The sequence below is a fragment of the Danio aesculapii genome, chromosome 22 (genome assembly GCF_903798145.1).
Source record: "Danio aesculapii chromosome 22, fDanAes4.1, whole genome shotgun sequence".
Classification (NCBI taxonomy): Eukaryota; Metazoa; Chordata; class Actinopteri; order Cypriniformes; family Danionidae; genus Danio; species Danio aesculapii.
Genome location: NC_079456.1, coordinates 9,507,351 through 9,532,488, shown reverse-complemented (window position 1 = coordinate 9,532,488; position 25,138 = coordinate 9,507,351). Strand labels below are relative to the sequence as shown.

The window sequence follows — 25,138 nt, the reverse complement described above, 5'->3', positions numbered from 1 at the left end:
ACTTTAAAAATGTAATCAGTCATATTCTAATAATTTGCCGACATTGCATATGATCGATATGATTACGAATAATTAGAACAGAAATCAATGCCAGTTTATTAGGCTTAGATATTCAGCTGCAAAGTGGTCAAGCTACTCACCAACAACAATTTGGATTTTTCTGTGAACTATCATTCTGCTTGTGATTATCTCCACTTTATAAATTCCAGACTGATCTTTTTGGATACTTGTGATGTTGAGATCCCCCGTCTGATCATTCATGTGAATGTTTTCCTGTCCCGCGTCAGCGCCGTTTAAGTCTCTGTGTTTTATATCTATAATCCTTATGGCACAGCAATCACATCATTTTATTTGCCATTGGGATTTGCTATGACTGCACGCAGCATCAAAACCATGGTATTTGAGCTGTTTCAGTCCAGTGACAATGACAGACGAAATAAAAAATGCTAATATCAGTGAAGATTTCATGACTACATCACAGACAACTAAATAAATTCTATTTTGTAGTCTTAACTATGTCAATTTAGGAGGGGTATCTACAATTTTTGCTAAATAAAATAGCATTTCGTTGTAGCGAGAAAAAAGTATTGTCACTTTGTCAAAAAAAACTTTGCTATCTGTGTCGTGTTTTAGTAACAAAATGCTATATCATCACGTTTGTTAAAGTTTTACGCACAGAATATCCCCGCCTCCAGCGTTCTTTCTGCACTTCTGATTGGTCAGTCGTTCAAAACATTCTAACAGCGCCACCGACTGTGGAAAGTTTAATTATTTCCAACCCATAATTGCTGTGTACAGGTAAGCAATTCACAGCTATTTCCAGTCAAATTAATTAAAAATGCAGCCATCAAACATGTTATTACAGATATAACATAAGTACTGTTTTTATTTCGTGAAAAGGCATGTGCAAATCTTTAAGCAAATGCGTCTTGCATTAAAATACTGCGATTAAAGTAATTTAACATAGGTATTCTTGCTTAAGTTGAGTTACTTCATGTAATTTCTGCATCACTGATGTAACTAAACATAATTGCAACATTAATTAGTCTATTCCAAACTGACTGTCTTCTCTTTTTATTGATAAAATAAATGAAAAATCCTGCTCATACTTACACCAGACATCACATTAAAACTATTTTAAAATCACCACATAGTCAAAGTATTAGATTTGATCAGGAAATCAACCTCTGAATCATGTTTAGGGTTTACAATATTTGATTTTAAAAGCTATTTTGCCACTTAAGATAAAATTTGGGTGTCAAAAACGACAGTAATGGTCATAATGCAAAAGCGATTAAGTAAAATGACTAAGTTTGACTTGGTAAATAATATTGAAATACTGTTGGGTGAACAGTGCTGTATGAACAATAGCACACAAATAGCAGTATGTACAATCAAAAATCAGCATGTAAAATGATGTGGATGATTTCAGAATATCAGGCAGAGTAAATTATGTGGATTTTTGCAAAATATGAATTACTCCAAATGAGCTTTTTCAAATGCATAATTCATAAGAGAAAAGGATAAAAGGAATCACATTTTTAATGGAAACTCTTTAAAAGTTTGTCTCAAACATTGAACATTCTTGAGGCTTTTGCACTATTTCTGTTTAAGTTGCTCTGGAATACTTTTGTGTACTTTTTTATATGTATTTTATTAATCAGAATGAATTAATTATTACTTTTCAATGGATTATGCATTTTACATTTTATTTCTATAACAATATTATCAATTATGGCATTTGAATAATGAACTCAGAACTATCAGCTTTCAGAAGATATCCTAGTTCTTCATGTAGCCCAAAGGGTTAACAAACTGCAACCATTTTAATTTGTGTACGTCAGACGATAGTTTGAGCTAAACTAATAGGAGCAATTGTTAACAGGTTAAATCTTGATCTCCAAACTTCCACAGTATCTGATCATCTTTCTGTTTTTGAGTAACACTGGTGTGTAGAGTGACTGAATCTCCCTCCATCACTGATACTGACTCCAGATCATCTGTGTCAACAACAGACACACAAGAAAACAAACTTTTAAATTGGTGTATCGTGGGGAGTATAAGAGTCTGAGATCATGCTGATCATTCTTGACCCCAAATCTTATTCTAAAATCAAAATAAAGCATATTTAAAAAAATACAATGCAATATATTGAAACATTTAGATAGTCAAAATTTGACATTTCCTTATAACATGAGTTTTAATGATTTTCTGTTGATCATGTGACTCACAAGAAGATACTGACGACCCCATACAGATGGCAAATTAAGCTTCTAAATAGCTTTTAAGATGCATTTTAAAGCATCTCATCACATTCTTGGGACTTTTTCACAGTTCAATTTACAATACATTCATTCATTTATTTTCTTTTCGGCTTAGTCCATTTATTATTCTGGGGTCGCCACAGCGGAATGAACCGCCAACTCATAAAGCACTTGTTTTATGCAGCGGATGCCCTTCCAGCTGCAACCCATCACTGGGAAACACATACACACACATACACTACGGACAATTTAGCCTACCCAATTCACCTGTACCGCATGTCTTTGGACTGTGGGGGAAACCGGAGCACCCGGAGGAAACCCACGCGAACGCAGGGAGAACATGCAAACTCCACACAGAAACGCCAACTGACCCAGCCGAGGCTCGAATCAGCGACCTTCTTGCTGTGAGGCGACAGCACTACCTACTGCGCCACCGCGTTGCATCATTTACAATATATATTTGTTTTTATAATGAAATTATATATTAGGTAATATATTAGGTAATATACTGTGTGTTTATTACCAGTTAGGTATGAATAATAGTGCTATAAATGAAAGACAGACACAAAAAAAAGAAATTATTAATAACAAAATTAATACAATGTTTTACTCTTATTACGATGCTGTAGTAAATAAACATAAAAATGAATTTCTAATCAACTTGCAATTGTCATTAAAAGACCCATTTAAAGGCCTTTCTGTGTTTCAGCCAATCAGGGAATAATAACACGACACACTTCATGTCTTCAATTGTTGTTCAACTGGAATTTTTATTGTTCTAAATAAACAAAAATAAATAATAAATTAATTAAAATGAAAACACATAAAAAAACAACAGAATATTCTTTATAAAATATCAATATATTTCATATTGTCTTCACAATATACAGATGTTCTTCCAAAATGTTTAACTTCATTTCAATAAAGCATAACTCCTTAATAAACCAAGGATCACAAAACTTAAAAAAAAAAAACTTAAAAAAATAATAAAAATAAATATATTAAAAAAAAAAAAAAAAAAAAAAATATATATATATATATATATATATATATATATATATATATATATATATATATATATATATAAATAAATAAATAAATAATTATTGTAGATCTATACACTGTGAATATACTCACCTCGAACAGTAACACTGAAATTCTTGGTGATCAGATCTTTTTTACCACCGATGTCTAGTTTATAAAATCCTTTATCTTCAGTTCTGATGTTTTTAACGGTGAGAGATCCAGTTTTACTGTCAATCTCCAGTCTGCCTTCGAATAGCCCAGCAGGATCTTTCTTTTTTATTTGATTGTTTTCAATTTTAGCTATTATAGTGCCATCTCCATGGGTCCAATCTACCTTGTTATCAGTCTGCAGTTCAGAAACACCAGTGTGAAGAGTGACAGAATCTCCTTTCATCACTGACACGGACACCTCAACAGCTCCAGATGCACCTTATGAACAAACAACAAAGAGAGATATAAAAAATGTACGGCACTCTAGAGTTAAAATATGTGCTGTATGTCTTTGACTTATTTGTGAGAAGCAGCAAAAGTGACAGTGTCGAGCTCAAATTTAAGTAAACAAGAAAGTCTCTAAAATCTAATTGTGTTTTATTTCACTGGAAGTAGTTTTGAATTAAAATATTTCCTTTTTGCTTGGGAATATGCCATGGTTATTCATATTAATAAGCAAAACTAATATATGGCATGAAACCACAAGGTTAAAATATCTACAATTCAATTCAATTCAATCTTTCCCAGTTGATTGATGCACTAAGAATTGCAAATATTTTTGACATGCAACTAATATGAGTGATTCCAATATTTTATTTAATGTGTGATGATTTGCAAAGCAAACGCAGATACAAAACTCAAAATCACTCATCGGCCAATTTATTAGGTACACCTTACTAGTACCAGATTGGACCCACTTTTGCCTTCAGAACTGCCTTAATTCTTTGTGGCATAGATTTAACAAGGTACTGGAAATATTCCTCAGAGATTTAGGTCCATATTGACATGATAGCATCACACAGTTATTGCAGAATTGTCAGCTGCACATCCATGATGCAAATCTCCCGTTCCACCACATCCCAAAGGCGCTCTATTGGATTGAGACCTGGCAACTGTGGAGGCCATTTGAGTACAGTGAACTCATTATGTTCAAGAAACCAGGCATGATGATTAACGCTTTATGACATGGTGTGTTATCCTGCTGGAAGTAGCCATCAGAAGATGGGTGCACTGTTATCATAAAGGGAAGGACATGCTCAGCATCAATACTCAGGTAGGCTGTGGTGTTGACACGATGCTCAGTTGGTGCTAATGGGCCCAAAGTGTGCCAAGAAAATATCCCCCACACCATTACCCCACCACCACCAGCCTAAACTGTTGATACAAGACACGTGGGATCCATGCTTTCATGTTGTTGACACCAAATTCTGACTCTACCATCCTAATGTCGCAGCAGAAATTGAGACTCATCAGACCAGGCAACGTTTCTCCAATCTTCTATTGTTCAATTTTGGTAAGCCTGTGTGAATTGTAGCCTCAGTTTCCTGTTCTTAGCTGACAGGAGTGGCACCCGGTGTGGTCTTCTGCTGCTTTAGCCCATCTGCCTCAAGGCTCAACATGTTGTGCATTCAGAGATGCCTTTTTGCATACTTCTATTGTAACGGGTGGTCATTTGTGTTACTGTTGCCTTTCTATCAGCTGGAACCAGTCTGGCCATTCTCCTCTGACCTCTGGCATCAACAAGGCATTTGCACCCACAGAACTCCCACTCACTGGATATTTTCTCTTTGTTCTGAACATTCTCTGTCAACCCTAGAGATATTTGTGCGTGAAAATCCCAGTAGATCAGAAATTTATGAAATACTCAGTCCAGCCCCTCTGGAAGCAACAACCATGCCACGCTCAAAGTCACTTAAATCACCTTTCTTCCTTATTCTGATGCTCGGTTTAAACTGCAGCAGATCGTCTTGAGCATGTCTACATGCATAAAGTTGCTGCCATGTAATTGGCTGATTAGAAATTTGTGTTAACAAGCAGTTGGACAGATGTACCTAATAAAGTGGCCGGTGCGTGTACATCAGGAAAGAAATACATGTGTGTGTGTGTGTGTGTGTACAGGTGTTGGACATTGGTTTTATACTACAATAAACAATACATTTGTCTCTGTAAAATCCTTCAGAATACATTTATGAATAAAACAAATTAATAAATAAAACTAAATGAATAAAACTGCTGCTGAAGTGATTTATGGCCCAGGCGAGACAAAACAAACACATTTTGAGAAAAAAGCCTTGAGAAAATGTATTGAAATCTTAACAATTCTTGAATTCTAAGTAAATGAAGTCTACAACCATGGATTAGTGTGACAATAGAAACACTTACAGGTGTGTTTGGGATGTTTTCTTTGGATTAAACTAGAAAGACAATTTATGAATAGCCGAAAAGCCCAGAGTCTTAAAGCTGACAGCTGCATGTTAAATCTGTTTAGTAGTAAATCAGCTCCACCCCACTTACTTTTAAAGTGCATTTAGCAAGAAACACATTTGATCTGGTTTATAGCCAAAGGCAGGCAACAATCACAAGCTTGACAGTTCAATAATGAGGAAACAAACAGGATGCTTGTGCTGAGGCAACGAACAGGATTATCACGCTTAAAAACGTTACAGATACGCTTAGTGAAAGTCGCACCCTGTCTGACAACGACAATAACTCACAAAGCTTAAATAAAGAATGTTTTTGTTCTATTCTGATAAACTAAAGCAGTGTTATTGAGTGTTATTGTTGTTCATGCCAAACACTGACAGCAAAATGAAGGGTTTTAGCGCCCTCTAGCTACTAGAAACACACCCATGCCCACCCCATCCTTTAAAATGATGCACATAGGCTATGTAACTGATACATCTGTAGATATCTCAGTATCCACATGGCGATATGTAACAACTTTATACAAAAGCAATAATAGCAACGATGCTAAGAAACACAGCGGATATCTAAAACAAATGAGCTGAATAACCGTACAGTTATACCGCCGTATTACCAAGTGAAACCGAAAGTTGGGATTCATTCAAATAAATCTGACTCACCGTGCAGAAATAGGAAAAGCCACAGGAGGAGAGAGTGGTTCGTCATTGTCCTTCTTTTGACCGCATCCAGACTGAATGATGCAGTGATTCAGGATAATGATGAAATGACACGGCTTAAATCGTTAAACCGACAGAGTCACGTGACTTCTGTGAATGAGGATGTTACGTCACACTACCTGTTGATCTGCAGCAGACACACTGAAACCTATGACTGAAACGCAAAGTTTTACATACAGAAACAGAAATTTGCTAAATCATCGCCCACATTAACAGTTTTTTTGTATCGAGTTTGACTTTTTTATTTCTACTGTGAAATTGTTAAAAAGCAAAAAATCTGAGATATGTATCAATTATTATGACACTTTTTTGATTCCCCTGTCAAGTCTTAAAATCATTGGATGTAGAATGCTGTACACTATGCTTTGTGTAATTTAATTTATTTTTATTTATTTGTTTGTTTGTTTGTATTTTCTTATTTTTACCCTTGTTGTTTTAGTTCTTTGTTTAATTTTTTGTGTTGTGTTGTATGATGTTCCTGACGGTTATGTATTAAAAAATAAATAAAATAAAAAAAGACACACTGAAACGCTCTATATTCACAAATGTAAATTTTCTTCATCATTATCTAATTTGCAGAATTTTCTTTGTGACTTAAATTGTTTAATTACTACTTTACAAAATGTTTACAGCAAAAAAAGTGTAAAAACTGTGAAAGAACTTTGTAAATTTTACTTAATTTTATTTAGCTGTTTAAAATGTAATTTAGTTTCGCCTCTGTATCCTGATTTTTTTTTATTACACTATTTTAGCATTATTTTTATTTATTTATACATAATTTTCCTTGTTTATTATTGTACTTGATGTCATATATTGTTTTGGTTAATATGACTGTATTATTAAAACACAATAAAAAAATAAAAATAAAAAAGACACTGAAACGCTCTAACATATGAAACATTATTTGATTAAATGAATGTTTTTTAGCATTATTATCTTACCTGTTTTTTATTTGACCCCTGACATCTGTTTATACTTTGTGTAACTACTATAATTTCTCTCATTTTTATTTTGCTGTATTTGTTCATAATTGTTGTGAGATGTATATTAAGTATAAGTTTAAACATATTTACAAATAATAAAAAATAAATAAAAAGCTCTTCATTTCATATGTATTTATTTGTTTAAAAAAGAAAAGCTTTTAAGGAATGTGTGCAAAATTTGTGTATGCAAAGGTTACACATCAGACTGTTCATTTAGCAAAGAGTTATTAAAGGAGGCTAAGGATTTACTGAACAAGAGAGCACATTTAGTTCAAAATATGTTGCTAGTACTTTTTTTTTGGTTTACAGTCGGTGTTGGTAAGTTACTTAAAAAATGTAATGAATTACTAATTTCATCATTACAAATAAGTTTCTAATTACTTGGTCTAAAAAGTAATCTAAGGGTGCTTTCACACCTGCCTAATGTAGTTCGGTTGAATCACACTAGAGTTCGTTTTCCCTCTTGGTGCGGTTCGTTTTGGCAGGTGTGAATGCAGCAATCGTACTCGAGCGCGCAACAAAAGCGGACCAAAAAAAGCGTACCGAGACCTGCTTGAAGAGGTGGTCTCGGTACGCTTTCAGACGAACCCTGGAGCGGTTCGTTTCTGGTGAGAATATGATCCGAACTAAAACACACTCAACCGCAAAAAGTACTGTGCCTTTTCGACTAATGCAGCTGCCGTAGGCCGATGCGCTGTGCATTATGGGATATGGAGGAAAACTATTTGTTGACAGAGCCTTACCAACAGAGAGAGAGAAAGGGAAAAACATTACCTGATGGATCGTTGGTAATATTTCCGCAATATGACCATGTCGCAGTTTACCTTTAAAAAAAAAAAAAAAAAAAAAAATTATATATATATATATATATATATATATATATATATATATATATATATATATATATATATATAAATATATATATACATATATATATAAATATATATATACATATAAATATAAATATATATATACATATAAATAAATAAATGTATATATAAATAAATAACTAGAATTAAATAAATAAATATTTATATATATATATATATATATATATATATATATATATATATATATATATATATATATATATATATATAAATACACATATAAATAAATATATATATAAATATATGGCGCAGTGGGTTGCACAATCGCCTCACAGCAAGAATGTTGCTGGTTCGAGCCTCGGCTGGGTCAGTTGGCATTTCTGTGAGGAGTTTGCGTTGGTTTCCTCCGGGTGCTCCGTTTTCCCCCACAAGTCCAAAAACATGCGCTGTAGGTGAATCGGGTAAGCTAAATTGGGCGTAGTGTATGTATGTGATTGAGTGTGTATGGGTGTTTCCCAGTGGTGGGTTGCAGCTGGAAGGGCATGTGTAAAACATATGCTGGATATGTTGGTGGTTCACTCCGCTGTGGTGACACCGGATTAATAAAGGGACTAAGCCGAAAATGAATGAAGTTTCAGGTGCGAGCTCCAATAGCATGGATGCAGACTAACAGGTTAATGCCACATATCGGAGCACCCATCGCTATTACAAATACAAAAACACAGATACAAAAAATAGACATAAAAACTTTATTTATCATCACAGTTCTCATGTATACATATTTTGAGGTTTACAGTAAACACGAATCAACCTGTTATTCCCAATAACGGCATAATGATCAGCACTATAGGCCACGTTAGATCTCCATAATAAAATTAACATATTAAGATTAGATCTCATGACAACAGACAAAGTCCAAATGGCAAAACTGATACAAAAACAAAGTGTAAAATGCGCATTATTATTATTATTGAGCAGCAAATTTCATCCAAAGAAATGTACAAAAACTAAAAACACAGTACTTGATTTCAAGTATTTCATAACAGTACAGCACTGAAGCAGAAGTGAAAGTACAGCAAATTGTGGTTTCTGCTGTTATTTGGTTACATACTCTGAGAAAGTGCCTTTATAGATGCGCAATTAAGCAACTCCTCAAACAGGAAGCAATAAAACTGGCCAAAAGGTGACATCTTCAAATAAAAATAGTTCGCAATGTACATTGTAGCTTGAAGGATATGTGAGAACAGACACGTTCACATTAACTTAGCAGCTGCATCTTTTTTATATCGCGAATATTCACAGAAATTTACATCAGCAGGCTGAGAAACTCAAGTTTAGGCCATGTATAATAACTATACAGTACATAATCTGTCATTTAATCATTACTTCATCATTCATTAGTGTTTTTAAAGAGGCACATGACAGCAAAGATATGCATATAGATGTATTTACTTATGATTCTTAAGATGATTCTTAACTGTAATTGCCATTAGGATGTTTAAAAAATAAAATTATTTAAATTGTAAATGTTATGAGAGGTTAAATAATAAAGTTTAGTTTAACACGACCCCCCCGCCAGTTTAATTGTATTATTATTTTATTGAATGTATAGCACTTTTAGTTTTCTTTGCACTACAGAGAGGGGCTCAGTCAATCATATCATTCAGTTCAAAAAGGATTGTTTTATCAAAAGACGCATCTTATCAAAGCATCTCTTATCAAACTGTGATACATCCGCCAATATTAAAGGCAGTTGTCACTGTATGGGACTCTTTTAAACACAGTCCACCTCTCCATAGTACATCACTGTCAGACAGGTTCATGTACATTTAATACTTTTATATTTTCAATGATATGTCAACACCATCATCCAATTCCTGTGCAAATTGACTGAAATTTTTAGATGTTTATTTCCTCCCGAAGCAGGTTGCATTAGCATCTAGCATCAACAGAAAATCAAAATGGCTACCGCATAAACTCCATGTGTTTTGTGAAAAAAATGTTTAGGATGTCTTAATTTTCAGATTTCCTTAAATAAAAAAAACAACTTAAATGTGAATCTTGGAAAACAAAGCTTTTAAAACAACAAAATACTCACTGTTGTGTTTAATATAGTAAAATATATATTTAATGCATTTGATAATTGACAACAAATTCATAATTAAAATGGTATGTGTTGGTGAATGTTAACTCTTTACCAAGTTCAGAATGTGTTTTGAAATGTTAAATATATATTGAGTGTGTGTGTTCTTATATTTATAATTTGCTAAATGTTAATTTAGTAAAACCAACACTGAGTACATTTACATGAACACCAATAATCTGTTTATAATATGATTAAGATTATACTAGTAAACATAATAATAATTCCTTAAATTTATATAGCTTTTTCTGGATACTCAAAGCGCTTAACACATTGGGGGAATCTCCTCATTCACCATCAGTGCAGCATCCACCTGGATGACACGACAACAGCCATATTGCGACAGACGGCACACCACACACACCAACTGATTGAAGTGATGAAGCCAATTATGATATAGGGATGGTTAGGCTATGATGGACAGAGGCCAGTGGGCAGACTTGGCCAAGATGGAGGTTAAACCCCAACTCTTTATCGAAGAACATCCTGGGATTTTTAACATCTACAGAGATTCAGGACTTCGGTTTAACGTCTCATCCGAAAGACGGCGCTCACAGAGCAGTATAGAGTCCCATTTATTATACCGGGGCATTAGGACCCACACAGACCACTGGTTGAACGCCCCCTGCTGTTCTCACTAACACCACTTCAAGCAGCAACCTAGCTTTCCCATGTGGTCTCCCATCCAGGTAGTGACCAGGCGCAGCCCTGCTTAGCTTTATGCGAGACCATCATGTGTGACCATGTGAGAATTGCAGAGAGCTAGCTGCCGCAATACTCTGATTAATAGTCTACCATGTAAACAGCGATTTTTGATTACCTTAATCCGACAAAAGTCATAATTGAACTAAACAGAGATGGAATTAAGACATGTGGAGTATTCCTATTTCAGTCACATTATTGAAGTGCAGTACAGACATGTAAACCCGCCATCTTTTTTACCGTCATGTAGGATTTCTGCCACATTTTGTGACAGGATAGTCACCCACGAATGTTCGACACTATATTCTTTGCACCTACTGAGTCAGTGAAGGACCACAGACACACACATTGCAAAATGTAGAGGTTTTTTTTCCCCATACGGTGTGCATTATCAAATTCCATTAATACAACACTCTTCCAGCAGTTCCTCCCATCTAATATCTTGTTTGTAATGGGGCATGCTTGAAATGTTCCTGAATGAAAGTGAAACTCTGGAGGAAATGTGGATAGTGTGGTGACGCAATGGCGTTAATTGAACTATGTGCTACAACATGTAAGACGGGATCATGAAAGGAACATTCATAAAGCAACTCATGTAAGCACCTTAATCATATTATTGTCTTATTCAGATTAAGGCAAATCATTCGATTACTCACGTCCATGTAAACGTAATCGCTGTCTTTTACAAGCACTTCACCAAGTCTAACGTTTCAGATTCAAATCAGACCAGTCTACTTGTTACATAACAAACTGAAAAGGTGATGACCAGCTTTTTAAGACCAGTCCAAGCAGTTCATGCAACTGGCCCCATTTCAGATCTGCTGCCCACCAGACCACAAGCATTTGGATTATTAGTCAAGCAAAAAAGCTGATCTCCGCTTCTCATTAATGACAGAAACTTTGGATTTCCTGCAACCCTTATTCTGTGGCTGACATTCTCCGGTGTTTTCAGTTTTAAAGTGTGTGATGGCCAAAGATCCAGTCTGATTGACCAGCAACAGTCTGTTTCCCAAACTCCTATCACAATATGTTTTTATGCAGACATTGATGGCTCCTCTTCTAATATTTGCTTTGTATTCTGTAATTCTGTAGATTGAAAAGTCTTGTGTTCTTTGGATTTGTTTATTAATTCTGTTTTATGAAAAGACAGTAATTAAATGAGGCCTGGATTCAACTGAACAACATTTTATCAATAAGACAATAGGAATATGTCAATATTTCACACAACCATGCATTTCTACTAAAACACAGGGAGCTCAGTAATATTGCTGAAAGAAACACTCACCTTTCTCCTCAGTCATCTCTGATTTCACAGGGTTAGGTTTGCTTCCTTTACTGAACAAAACTGTGAATAAATGCAAAAACACTAAACATATTTCAATGGTGCATATTTCAATGATATCAGTAGCCATGTTTCAATCCCAAATTTCTTCCTTTAAAAAAAAGCTTTGCAAATATTGTTTGAACCGAATTAGATAAAAGAACTAAATCGTCAGTTTCTTACAATCAGGCGGCAAAAATGAAAAGGAAATATTTAATTTGCTGTAGTAGGAAAAGTTATTATTTTTCTTATATAATGAACTACTTGCACCTCAGAACATGAAAAGCAATAAACACGTGGTGTCTTTTGGAGGCATGAGACGCTCGATGGGAGCACATATGCGTGAGACAGTTCAGAAGGAAATAATATGGACCACTGTGGTGAGATTTGGCTTTATCATGACTAAAACAACAATTCAGATGTTTTACAGTGTAGTCGGTCAATCGGATGATCTGTTAAAACCAAATCGTGGATGGAAACATACCTAATGATATCTGTATAAATCAAAAAAAAAAAAAAAAAAAAAAAAATATATATATATATATATATATATATATATATATATATATATATATATATATATATATATATATATATATATATAGATAGTGCATTTGGAAAGTATTCATAGCGCTTAACATCTTTTACATTTTTTTCTTACAACCTCATTCCAAAATGGATTAAATTAATTTATTTTCTCAAAATTCTACACACAATACCCCATAATGACAATGTGAAAAACATTTTTTTTTAATTGTTGCAAATTTATAAATAAAAAAAACTGAAAAATCACATGTACATCAGTATTCACAGCCTTTGCCATGAAGCTGTAAATTGAGCTCAGGTACATTGTTTTCACTGATCATTCTTGAGATGTTTCAGCAGCTTAACTGGAGTTCACTTGTGGTAAATTCAGTTGATTGGACATGATTTGAAAAGGCATACACCTGTCTATATAAGGTTCCAGGATTGACAGTGCATGCCAAAGCACAAACCAAGCATGAAGACAAAGGAATTATCTGTAGACCTCCGAGACAGGATTGTCTCGAGGCACAAGGCTGGGGAAGGTTACAGAAATATTTCTGCTGCTCTGAAAGTTCCAGTGAGCACAGTGGCATCCATCATCTGTAAGTGGAAGGTGTTTGGAACCACCAGGACTCTTCAGTGTCTCCTACAGTGAAGCATGGTGGTGGCAGCATCATGCTGTGGGGATGTTTTTCAGTAGCAGGAACAAAGACTAGTCAGGATAGAGGGAAATATGAATGCAGCAATGTACAGAGACATCCTGAATGAAAACCTGCTTCAGAGTGCTCTTGACCTCAGACTGGGGCGATAGTTCATCTTCCAGCAAGACAATGACCCAAAGTACACCACCAAAATATCAATGGAGTGGCTTCACAACAACTCGGTGAATGCCCTTGAGTGGCCCAGCCAGAGCCCAAACCTAAATCCTATTGAACATCTCTGTAGAGATCTGAAAATGACTGTACACCGTTGCTTCCCATCCAACCTGATAGAGCTTGAGAGGTACTGCAAAGAGGAATGGGCAAAAATTCCCAAAGACAGGTTTGCCAAGCTTGTGGCATCATATTCAAAAAGACTTGAGGCTGTAATTGCTGCCAAAGGTGCATCAACAAAGTATTGAGCAAAGGCTGTGAATACTTATGTACATGGGATTTTTCAGGGGTTTTTTTTTTTTTTTGTAAATTTGCAACAATTTAAAAAAATATTTTTTTACATTGTCATTATGGGGTATTGTGTGTAGAGTTTTAAAGAAATAAATGAATTTGATCCATTTTGGAATAAGGCTGTAACATACAGAAATGTGGAAAAAGCGCCATAAATACTTTGCAAATGCACTGTGTGTGTGTGTATATATATAAAATAAATGTAAATAAATATAAAATATATATAATACATTACTACAGTCATTGCACTAAAACATTCAGAAATCCAAGACAGGCTTATTGGAAATATGCGCCTCAGTGTACATTTTAATAAAAAACTGAAAAACGCACACTTCACCATAACATCAGTTTTACCTAGGAACCGCAGTTTCACACATGTTAAATTATGACACCAATTACTTTTCACACCACCAATTACTTTTATTGATGAATAAAATGATTATTTTGCACAGTTCTTTGCACACTACCAAATAAAACCACAAAACAACCTAATGGTGTCTATGATTTGAAATTGGATACATTTTCCTCAACTATCTATCTATCTATGGACAACTTTACTGTTGTGGTCAGTTTGCTCTGTAGCTCATTCTGTAGTGTGATGTGGTTACAACACACTTTTCTTAAGAAGGACACGTCTCGGTAACATAAAACACACCCAAGTATTTACAAAATTTTTTGAAAGCACACTGGTTATGCAATGAAACATAACCAGAGCGATGTATTTTATGTTTTGCAAAAATGTGCATGAGGTACATATTTGCAATGAGCCTAGAATGCAGAACAAAAAAATGTTACTTACCTTTCTTTTTCTTAATGACCACAGCCAGACACAAAACCACTACAATCACAAAAAACACTATAAATACTATAGCGACCGTCATCCAAGTGCCTTGCAAACAAGATTTCGTAACCGCTGAAAGAAATGATCAGAAATTAGTACAGAGTTTGGGAACCACTTCTCATATTAGCACGAACACAACACAAAACCTAATTCCCGATACTCACCACTAACAGTAACGTTGAATGTCCTGTATCTGGTCAAAGTGTTATTACTGATCTGTAGTTTGTAAAACCCAGAGTGTTCTAGTCTGATGTCTTTAATGATCAGAGATCCAGTGGGTTTGACAATATCCAGTCTGTTTTTAAACTTCTCATTTTCACCATGATCAAATAACTCTTTGGGGGCTTCACCGTCAATTTTACCGATGGTAGTCATGCTGTTTCTATTGTATACGCCGGGTTTGGTTCCTGCGAATCTCCACAGTATCAGAACATCTTTCTGTACCTTAACATCAGTGTTCAGAGTGATTGAATCTCCATCACTCACTAACTTTTGGATTATTTTATCAGCATCCGGATCAAACACAGCTGGAAAACAATCACAGTTGATTATTGCTCTGTAATTGCATCATGATATACATCGCAAAAAGTAGACATCCTTTAAAGTCTGTGAAATCAAAATATTCCGTGCAAGTTAATCTACTGCAAAAATGTAGTTTTGGTAATCTTTAAATAAAAATCTGACCATTTTCTTGTGTGTTTAGTGTGGTGGCAATTCTCTGATCATGTCAGTTTGACGGTTCAGCCACAATATTCTTAACCACGCTCCTCTTACCGTTAGTTTGCTATGCGGGAGTAATGCGCAACTAGAAAGCTCCACCCCCTACTCAATATTCTGTTTCAGCTGGAAGTACATCAGTATACTGAGATAAAAGTCTCAGCAACTTTCGGTTCATGCCAACTTTAAAAGATATGCAAGGCATTATTCATGTATTATAGGATGGTTAATGTCTTAATGTGCTTTACAAAAGGCCTGCACAATATATAGTTTCAACATAGATTTCGCAATGTGTGCATTTGCAATAGTCACAACGCAAGATATGCAATGCTTAGTCTGTGACGGAGCATTTCAAGAGTGTTTAGAACATTTGGACACAAATATGATGTTTGCAGGTGTAACAGAGATCTGACTAGAATTTTGCAATTTATGCCAAAAACTAATTCTTACTTTTTGTTTTGTTTTTAGTGCAAATATTGTTATTTTAAAGCAAAAAAGGTTATTTTACTAACCCTATAGGAAAATCATTTTGCTTGTTTTAAGGAAAAACTATTCATTTAGATTTATTTCTTCTGAAGGTGAAAACAAGTTGGAAGTATCCACAGTATTTTTACTTGATCTAAGATTTTTTGATATTTGGGCTAAAAATGAGACAAAGCAAAAGTAAGAAATGCATATTTTGCATTGTTATTATTCAATTTCTGTACTTGAGTACTGTTAGACTCCCCTGAAAACCCAAATAGAGCTATTCAAATTGTCTTGTTAAACTGTATTCATATCACATTATTTATTGCAGAAAAATAAAATATCGCAACATAAGATTTTTCCAATATCGTGCAGCTCTACTTTACAGGTTGTACAAACTAGAATCTGAGATCCGATCACGGGGCCAAATGCTCATCCCAAGCAAAACATTTACATAAAGGCTTATTGTGAGTGCTGATTCGTTTAGGTATGAATTATGGGTATGTTTACGCTAAGCATGGGCCGGTATAAGATTCTGACAGTATGATAACCTTGGATATAAATATCACGGTTTCACGGTATTGTTACTTCTCTAATATATGTTGTTTTTAAATGTCTGGGTAAAATACAAAAGCGTTTTCCCCTTTGTACACAATATATTTTAATTTGGGAAACATTTATAATATTTTGGAGCATTAAACATGTCAGGCTAAATAAATCAAATGAATTATGGACTTCTGCTGTCTTCATTTGTTTCAAAAACACAGATTTTTTTACAATTTAAAACAACATCTTTGGATATCTTTCCTGCTGGAGATAATGTTGTCCTGAAAAACTTTTTAAAAAATAAATAAATAAAATAAAAAATCTTACTCATACCTTAGAAACATTATTACAGAAAATGTTGACGGTTTTCAAACCTTGACTTATCTAAACCACGGTATACCTTGAACACGGTTATCGTCCCATACCTACTGCCACTATTTTAATCTAAAAAAGGGAGATTTTGCTGCCTAATTTGCTTAAAAGGCATGTTTTAATATTAAAAAGTGAGGTTTCCAATTAAGTCTGTATCAGAAATGTCTTTAACACGTGAACATGATTTGCATAATAATAAACCACATTTTATTTATTTAAAAAAAAATATCATTTACTGACCCCTTTACATTTGAGTTTCTTTTTTCTTTTGTACACAAAAATTAGAATTAGATAGATAGATTAGGTAGTTGCCATTTATTTTTCTCTTACTATGGAGGTTAATGGGTGCCAGCAAAAAATTTTGTGTTCAACAAAAGAAAGCCACTCTTACAGGTTTAACCCTTGTGTACTGTTCCATTTTACTACCCTGTTATGTTACGTTCATGGATGTTTTTGCCCTATTGACTTCCATTATGACAGCATTTTTTAATTGCAAAGCCATGACACCAAATATTCATGCATTCTTGATTGTTGGTGTTTTTTCCCTGTTAGGAAGAGGAAAAGGTTTTAATTTTTACTGTTAATCATCAGTTGGCATCATTAACCCATTAGATAGGTCTGTGCAAAAAAGTTAAATGTAATTCTAGGGAGTAAAAAACAAATTATAGTATGTGTGCATCAATACACTGACTACGTTCAGAGAGCTGAGCTGCTTATTTTATTTTACTTTAGAATGAATTAATTTATTATAATGAATTTACTTACATTTAGTAAATTTCCAAACACTGTAGTGTTTTTGTATGCTTAATTTGGAAAATGTTTTAGTAAATAACAATAATGTGGTAGTTTGTGGTCTACTACACGTATAGTAACTAGGAATGCTCAAAATAATTGATTAACCGTTAACCGAATAGGTGCGTTAATCGATTAATGGTATCAGTTAAACGATTAAAAAACATTATTTTATATATTTTTTAAGTTTGGCTGCATCAGGGGCCGATCACAGAGAACGCACTTCTTGCGTTGAAGGGCCCATCTTTTCAAAGGTTTACTAGCAGCCAAGAGTGTTTTGCGCACAGCTTATGTGCCCTGCGTTTTTTTTGCGTTTTTGCTGTTGCGCATTGTGTGCTCGCAGTTGAAATAAAAATAGCATTATATCAGTCATGTCTTTGTCATTCTTAAACCAAATGAAAACAGAGGCGGTTCATTAATTAAATGCATAGGGCTATTTTCAGTGGAGCGATCGATTTAGGTAGCCTGCTATTTTTTTGGAAAAAAACATGATGGGAAAAATGAGCCAGTTCTTAAAAAGGATTCAGTCAGTGTTTTCGTTTGTAATCTAAATTCGTTATTCACATGAAAAATATTTAAGGCAGGACTATTTATTTAATTATTTTTATTTAGTTTATTCTTTATTTCTGTGCAGTTGGAAACACTGCAGGTGCATTAAGATGTGCTGTTGTTAATATATTCTGCATGCAGTTGTTTGCAAGGTAAAATAAATCCGTATTTTTAAATCCAATATTTAATATGTCAGACACAAAGTAGACATCAATTATTTTTTTATTAAATAATATTTTAATATTAATCTTACCAGTTAAAGATTAATATTCGTTAACGAGCAGCGATTGTAGATTGGCAAAATTAACCAAAATGAGCTTCCCCTATAGTAACTACTAAAATAAATCAATTATTATAGTAAACTTTCTCCTGCGGTCTACGTGTGATACAGTTACCATTTTTGTTGTACTTACAATAGCGATTCAGGGTCATTTTAAGGTTTTCAGGGGCCAATAAGGTCTCTCACATACACTATACTCCATATAACCATATAATTAAGCCAGAAACTAAGCTTTTTTTGGACTGCAACTGAGGATCAACAGTAAAAATGACTAACTGTACCTCTCCCCAACAGGAAAAACCTGCAACAATCAAGTATGCATAATTATATGCTGTCATGCCTTTGCAATGAAAAAAGTGTCATTATAATGAAAGACAATGGGGGCAAAAACAGCCACGAACATAATGAAAGGGTAGTACATTTTCTCAGAGTGTATTGTTGAATTTTTTGAACAATTACAAAGCATTTTCTTAAAATATTTGCTAAAACACAAGAGAATGTTTGGACAAATTAAGACTCAAAATCACCCCAAAGTGGATAAAAACATGCCAAACAACACATAAGAGTTCAAACAAACAATATGAGAGAGATTAAATGGGTTAAGTGTAATTTTTTGGGTGAATTATTCTTTTAAATAAACAAATAAATAAATAAACAAGTCTGGTAAAGGTAATTATAGTGCTACTCACCAGATACAGTCACATTAAATCTCCTCATGTATTGGGATCCACTTGTGCTGGTCATATCCACTTTATAGATTCCAGAATGGTTGGTTCTGATGTTCCTGATGGTCAGAGATCCGGTGTCAAAATCCATCTCGAGTCTGTCTTTGAATCTCTCATTACCATCAGGAAACGAGAACGGTTTGCCCCTGCTGAAAAAAGCTATGACCGCATCTTCAGATCCGTAAGTCCACAGTATGGTTTCATATTTTTGTGTGTCCTTCTGACAAGTGTAAAGAGGGACAGAATCTCCCTCCATCACTGACACAGACTTCACTCCGTTTGTCTCAAAACCAAACACACCTAGAGAACAGATATACAGTAGCTACAAGTTAAAATTAAATAACACTAAATGAACACAGAATTAGGCGATACGGTGGCACAGTAGGTAGCACCCCACAGCAAGAAGGTCGCTAGTTCGAGCCTCGGCTGGGTCAGTTGGCTATTCTGTGTGGAGTTTACATGTTCTCTCTGTGTTGGTGCGGGTTTCCTTCGGGTGCTCCGGTTTCAAGTCCAAAGACATGTGGTATAGGTGAATTGGGTAAGCTAAATTGGCCGTAGTGTATGTGTGTGAATGAGAGTGTATGGGTGTTTCCCAGTGATGGGTTGCAGCTGGAAGGGCATCCGCTGTGTGAAACATGCTGGATAAGTTGGTGGTTCATTCCGCTGTGGCAACCCCAGATTAATAAAGGGACTAAGCCAAATGAATAAGAAAATGAATGAATGAATGAACACAGAATTTCATAACTGACGTGATTAAATGTCAGTCTTCGACTCAATCGAAATACTTAAAGATGGACAGCAGAGCATCAACAACAAATTATTTGTGGTACTAACCATTACGAACAAAAAATTACTATGATTTTACTACAAATAACCAAATATATGCCATGTTTAAGATAAAGTAACAATAGTCATAGTGATATATGAACGTCTAATAAATAATGTTGTAATAAAAATACTGGTAATACCCAACCAATACACCGTAAACTTGTTCCTACTACATTACAATATTTACTACATCTTACTGCAGCACACTATAATATTAATTATCAAATTGATAAGATGTAGTAAATACTACATCAGTGTATATACAGAACTTCTCAAGTTAAATGTAATACCTTTTACTACCTTTTTTAATACCTTCAAAAAGTGAATACCAGCACGACTTACAGCTGGAACTGTAGTGGCGTAAATTAATCTTTACAAATGGATTAACATATTGCAGATAACATATACATTTAAGTAAAGCAGAGGGATTAATCAAGATGTCACAATGGGCCTTTTCAGTACGGCTACGGTTGTTTATCCACTGAGCCTGAAATGGCGTGGCATGATTAATCAATCGTGCTAATAGATTCGGTGTTAACGTCGCGGCTCAGTTGCTTACCTACCACCAGTGTTGCTAGTATAGACGTTTTCCAGCCCAAAAGCTGTCCAAAACCCACCCAAACGTACAAAAAAAAAACAAACAAAAAAAAAAACGGCCAAAATATTTAATTAATATTTTATTTATTTTTAATTGATTTAAATCAAAACTAACCTAGTTACTTTAACTGTCATAATTGTTAACCATTCAGCAACCAACACCAGCAGTCACAGAACCACAACATAACCGGATCACACACTGCACTATGAATAGAGTATGTTTTACTTTCGAAATGGGGTATACATTCATCCCGTTTGACGTTTTAAATTCTTTTGAACATAATTAGATGCTGCTTGTCAGTCAGACACTTCTATGCTTGTTCTTGCTGTCAACTGTTGGAAAAAAGATCAATAAAAGAGTCATAATTAACAGTTGTGAGTTGAACTGCAGGTGCAAGCAAGGTTATATTAATCATCTTCTTGCAGATGTAGCAATAAGCCTCATGGCTGTTGCCAACTACAGGTCTAGGTTAGTCTTTAAATCCTTTAAGTCAGGGATGTCAAACTCAATTCCTGGAGGGCCGCAGCCCTGCATAGTTTAGTTCCAACCCTGCTTCAACACACTCACTGGTAGGTTTCAAACAAGCTTGAAGGACTCAATTAGTTTGATCAGATGTGTTTAATTAGGGTTGGAACTAAACTGTGCAGAGCTGCGGCCCTTTAGGAATAGAGTTTGACATCCCTGCTTTAAGTCCTCCAGCCAGAGGTCTGAACACTTGCATTTTTCCATGTTTTAATTTAATTAATGAACATATAACTCTCAACATATAAATAAATCCACGCACATTTTAGAATAAAGGCCTGCACTTAACACAAACTGAAAATGTATCTAAAAAAATTGTCCTCGAAAATGTAATACCTCGTCAGATGGTTAAAAAGATTATGTTTTGATGTCCTTAATTTTGATTAATTTCATTTACTACCTTTTACAACACCATGGACACCCTGTGCATTTACAAGTTACTACAGTAGACAATAATCGGTGTTAGGACAACTTTGACAAAGGATTTTGATCCACTGCAATTGTTGACTACTGTGTATTAAACTAGTTGACTGTGGTATGCTGTATAATATTGTGTTTACTATAGTATTTACACTTTGTTAATGTATACATCATACTATGGAAAAACTGTAGTGAACTGATTGCTGTGTGGCGGAAAAACAAGATGCTACCAGTGTGTATTACAATATAGTAAAATGGTTTACAACAGCTGTTCTTTTAGCAAATGACTAAGTTCCATAAAAAATAACAGGGCAGGTTATGAGGTCTAAAATGCCCCTAAATAGCTATTGTAGGACAACAAAAATGGTAACTGTATCACACGTACACCTTTACTTTAACAATTGATGTAGTGGTTTATTTTAATATAGTAGTTACTAGATGTGTAGTAGACCATATCAAACTACCATATTATTGTTATTTACTGATATATTTTATAAATTAAGGTTCAAAAACACTACAGCATTTGGAAATTTACTAAATGCAAGTAAATCTATTATAATAAATTAATTCCTTTTAAAGAACAGTAATATACAGTTAAAGTAAAAATGATTAGCCCCCTTTGATTTTTTTAAATATTTCCCAAATTTTATTTAACAGAGCAAGGAAATTTTCACAGTATGTCCTATAATATTTTTTCTTCTGTAGTCTTATTTTGGCTAGAATAAATGCAGTTATTAATTTTTTATAAACCATTTTAAGGTCAAAATTATTAGCACCTTTAAGCTACTTTTTTTTCTTGATGGTCTACAGCAGGGGTGTCCAAACTCAGCCCTGGAGGGCCGGTGTCCTTGAGACTTTAGCTCCAACTCTAATCAAACACACCTGAATCAGCCTCTTACTAGATATACTACAAACTTTCTGGCAGGTGTGTTGAAGCAAGTTGGAGCTAAACTCAGCAGGACACCAGCCCTCCAGGACCGAGTTTAGACACCCTTGGTCTACAGAATAAACCATCATTATAGAATAAGAATAATTACCCTAACCTGCTATATAGCTGTATAGAAGTGTCTTGAAAAATATCTAGTAAAATATTATTTACTGTCATCATGACAAATAAAAAAAAATAAAAAATAGTAATAAAAAAAAATATCAGGGGGGCTAATAATTCTTACTTTAACTGTATATTTTTAATATCCCACACTTGTTTGTATAATAAAATCATGGTTATTTCCCCTACGGGAAAGATAAAAACTCGTAAAACATCAACAAAGGTGTTGAAGAATATTTAGTACGGTCACTTAATAAAATTGATAACACACATTACAATAGCGCATCGATGGCGTCAGGACGTTCAACGTAACTTACGTAGCTCTGCATGCTTAGCACACGCGGTGCAACGTTAAACTACCGTGTCAATCCATTTATTGAGCCCTCCATTCCCAAAATTAAGTCATTTTAATGTGATTACACGACTTATTTCACATTTCTGCTGAACACTGTGCCACCAAATGCACCTTGCTTCCGGTATACGTGAAAACGAAAGTTATGAAAAATAAAACAGAATTCAAGGACTTACCGTTTCCGAGAAACAAAACAAGCACAGCCAAAATTAGATTCTTCATGTTTCTGCACATTTTAGTCGTATTAAATGATTTTAATAAGATAAACGCGATTATTTACGCCGTTTTTCAGTCATGAGTGTTTTCCAAAACCACTCCCCACCTAACTGAAAATGAGACAAACACGGAAATCCGCCTGAAGTCTAGAGACAGACACCGAAATTCAGAGATTTTAAGGTGCTGAAAAAATAAACTGGTCTGTTTGCGTTTTAAGGGAGGGTAAAACGCAGGTAGAAACATCTGCAGAGAGCAGCATCCTTCTGTTAAACATTAGCTGCTAGCGTCTCCTAGTGACTGGAAATAATATATCAGTTTAAGGTGGTCAATTTCTCGGAGTATTTGTGATGGAAGTATGAACGTAGTCCTGAAACTTAATGGCTGCAAACATTTCTAAATGATTCTTATTGGTTTGTAATCCCATTTGTTGGGAGGTATAAAGTTTATTTTTTTACAGAGTGACTTTGAATGATCTAAAATTCGGCTGAAACTTTGCAAATTTCATAAGCAGGTTTTGTTGTATTGGACAATGCTGTACAACCATAACTTCAGTCCTCATAATGTGTCATTATGGAACAATCGCTGTACATTAATGCAACGTAAAACTTTTTTTTTTTCTTGGAGGATTGGTGGCAAAACGACATTTGGGCAGTACTGCATATTTTGGATAAGAATGGTTGTTTTGTTGCAATGAGCTTGGTACTATCTTTAAATTTAATAGTGTTTAAAAAAAAAAGATTATTTGAAAGTAATTTGATGTATTCCCTTATCATTATTTAATATGTTAAAAGAGATCCCAGTTTATTCCACTGTCACACCAAAAATGATGGATACTAAATTAGGCAAGTTAAATTCTGTCAACAAGAAATGTGCAAATGCGTTTATTAGAAAGTGTCTTATACAGGAATGCTATCCTGGTCCTATTAAAAGAAATGATATTTTCCAACCATTTAATAAGAATTTAGTTAAGAAAATTAAATGCAAATATTTGACATTTTTTATTCCTCCAAAATACAAAGTAGTACATTTTAATATTATATATGATATTTACCCTGCAAAGGGTTTTCAGAGAAAAAGATTTAATGTGAATTGTAATGTTTGCCAGTTCTGCACTACTTATATTGAAACTGTTGAACATTTATTCATTGTAATTTGGTTAATCTATTCTGGTCTGATGTGGACAGCTGGATAAAACAATATATTCAACCTTTCCTTCTATTAGTTGGGACATTGTGAGATTTAGAGTGCATTTGGACAGCAAAGACGAAGACTTCACTGTTTGAAAATTGTTTACTTATTTTAGTTAAATTCTTCATTCACAAACGCAACATTTTTGAAAACAGCTCCTCAATTGACTGTCTTTAAAAGGAGTTTGCCACCAACGTAAAGCTTTTAAAATTATGAAGGCTGAGAAGGCTAAACAATTGAACGATTTGTTTCAAGAATATGGTTTTATTTAACCCCTGACAGAGTTTCTGTTTGATGTCTGCACGGTATGTTGATTTTTTTTAGGTTTTCTCATACTTTGTTTATTTGTTTTATGTAATTTTATGGCTTTATATTTGATTCACTGTATATCTGACATGTCTCAGTCAGATTGTGCAAGATTATGTTTGGATTGAGTTTGGCCTAAATTGTTGTTTTTGAAAGGCAAATTTAAATATATATATATGTGTGTGTGTGTGTGTGTGTGTGTGTATGTATGCATGCATGCATGCGTGTGTGTGAAGGAAGTTAGAACACTAAATGTCTAGTCCAGGCAAAATGTCCTGGAGGACT

General features: G+C 34.3%; 2 protein-coding genes across 2 annotated transcripts in view; both read right to left on the bottom strand.

Annotated features, from left to right (window-relative positions):
• Positions 1–6,490, bottom strand: part of LOC130216282 (uncharacterized) — an 11,386-nt gene extending 4,896 nt beyond the window's left edge. Inside the window, exons 1-2 of the mRNA XM_056448182.1 lie at positions 6,365–6,490; positions 3,402–3,719 (exon numbers count right to left, since the gene is read on the bottom strand). Coding sequence (XP_056304157.1) covers positions 3,402–3,719; positions 6,365–6,410 — 364 coding nt within the window. The 5' untranslated portion in view covers positions 6,411–6,490. The remainder of the gene's footprint in view (positions 1–3,401; positions 3,720–6,364) is intronic.
• A 3,903-nt stretch (positions 6,491–10,393) lies between these two features.
• On the bottom strand, positions 10,394–23,593 carry si:dkey-182g1.10 (uncharacterized). Its single transcript, XM_056447259.1, has 6 exons — positions 23,320–23,593; positions 19,340–19,675; positions 15,094–15,456; positions 14,888–15,001; positions 12,365–12,424; positions 10,394–12,210 (listed from the first exon to the last, which is right to left on the bottom strand). Exons 1-6 carry the CDS (start codon positions 23,375–23,377, stop codon positions 12,113–12,115), a joined length of 1,029 nt encoding a protein of 342 aa, XP_056303234.1. The 5' UTR covers positions 23,378–23,593; the 3' UTR covers positions 10,394–12,112.
• Between the last annotated feature and the right edge of the window lie 1,545 nt (positions 23,594–25,138).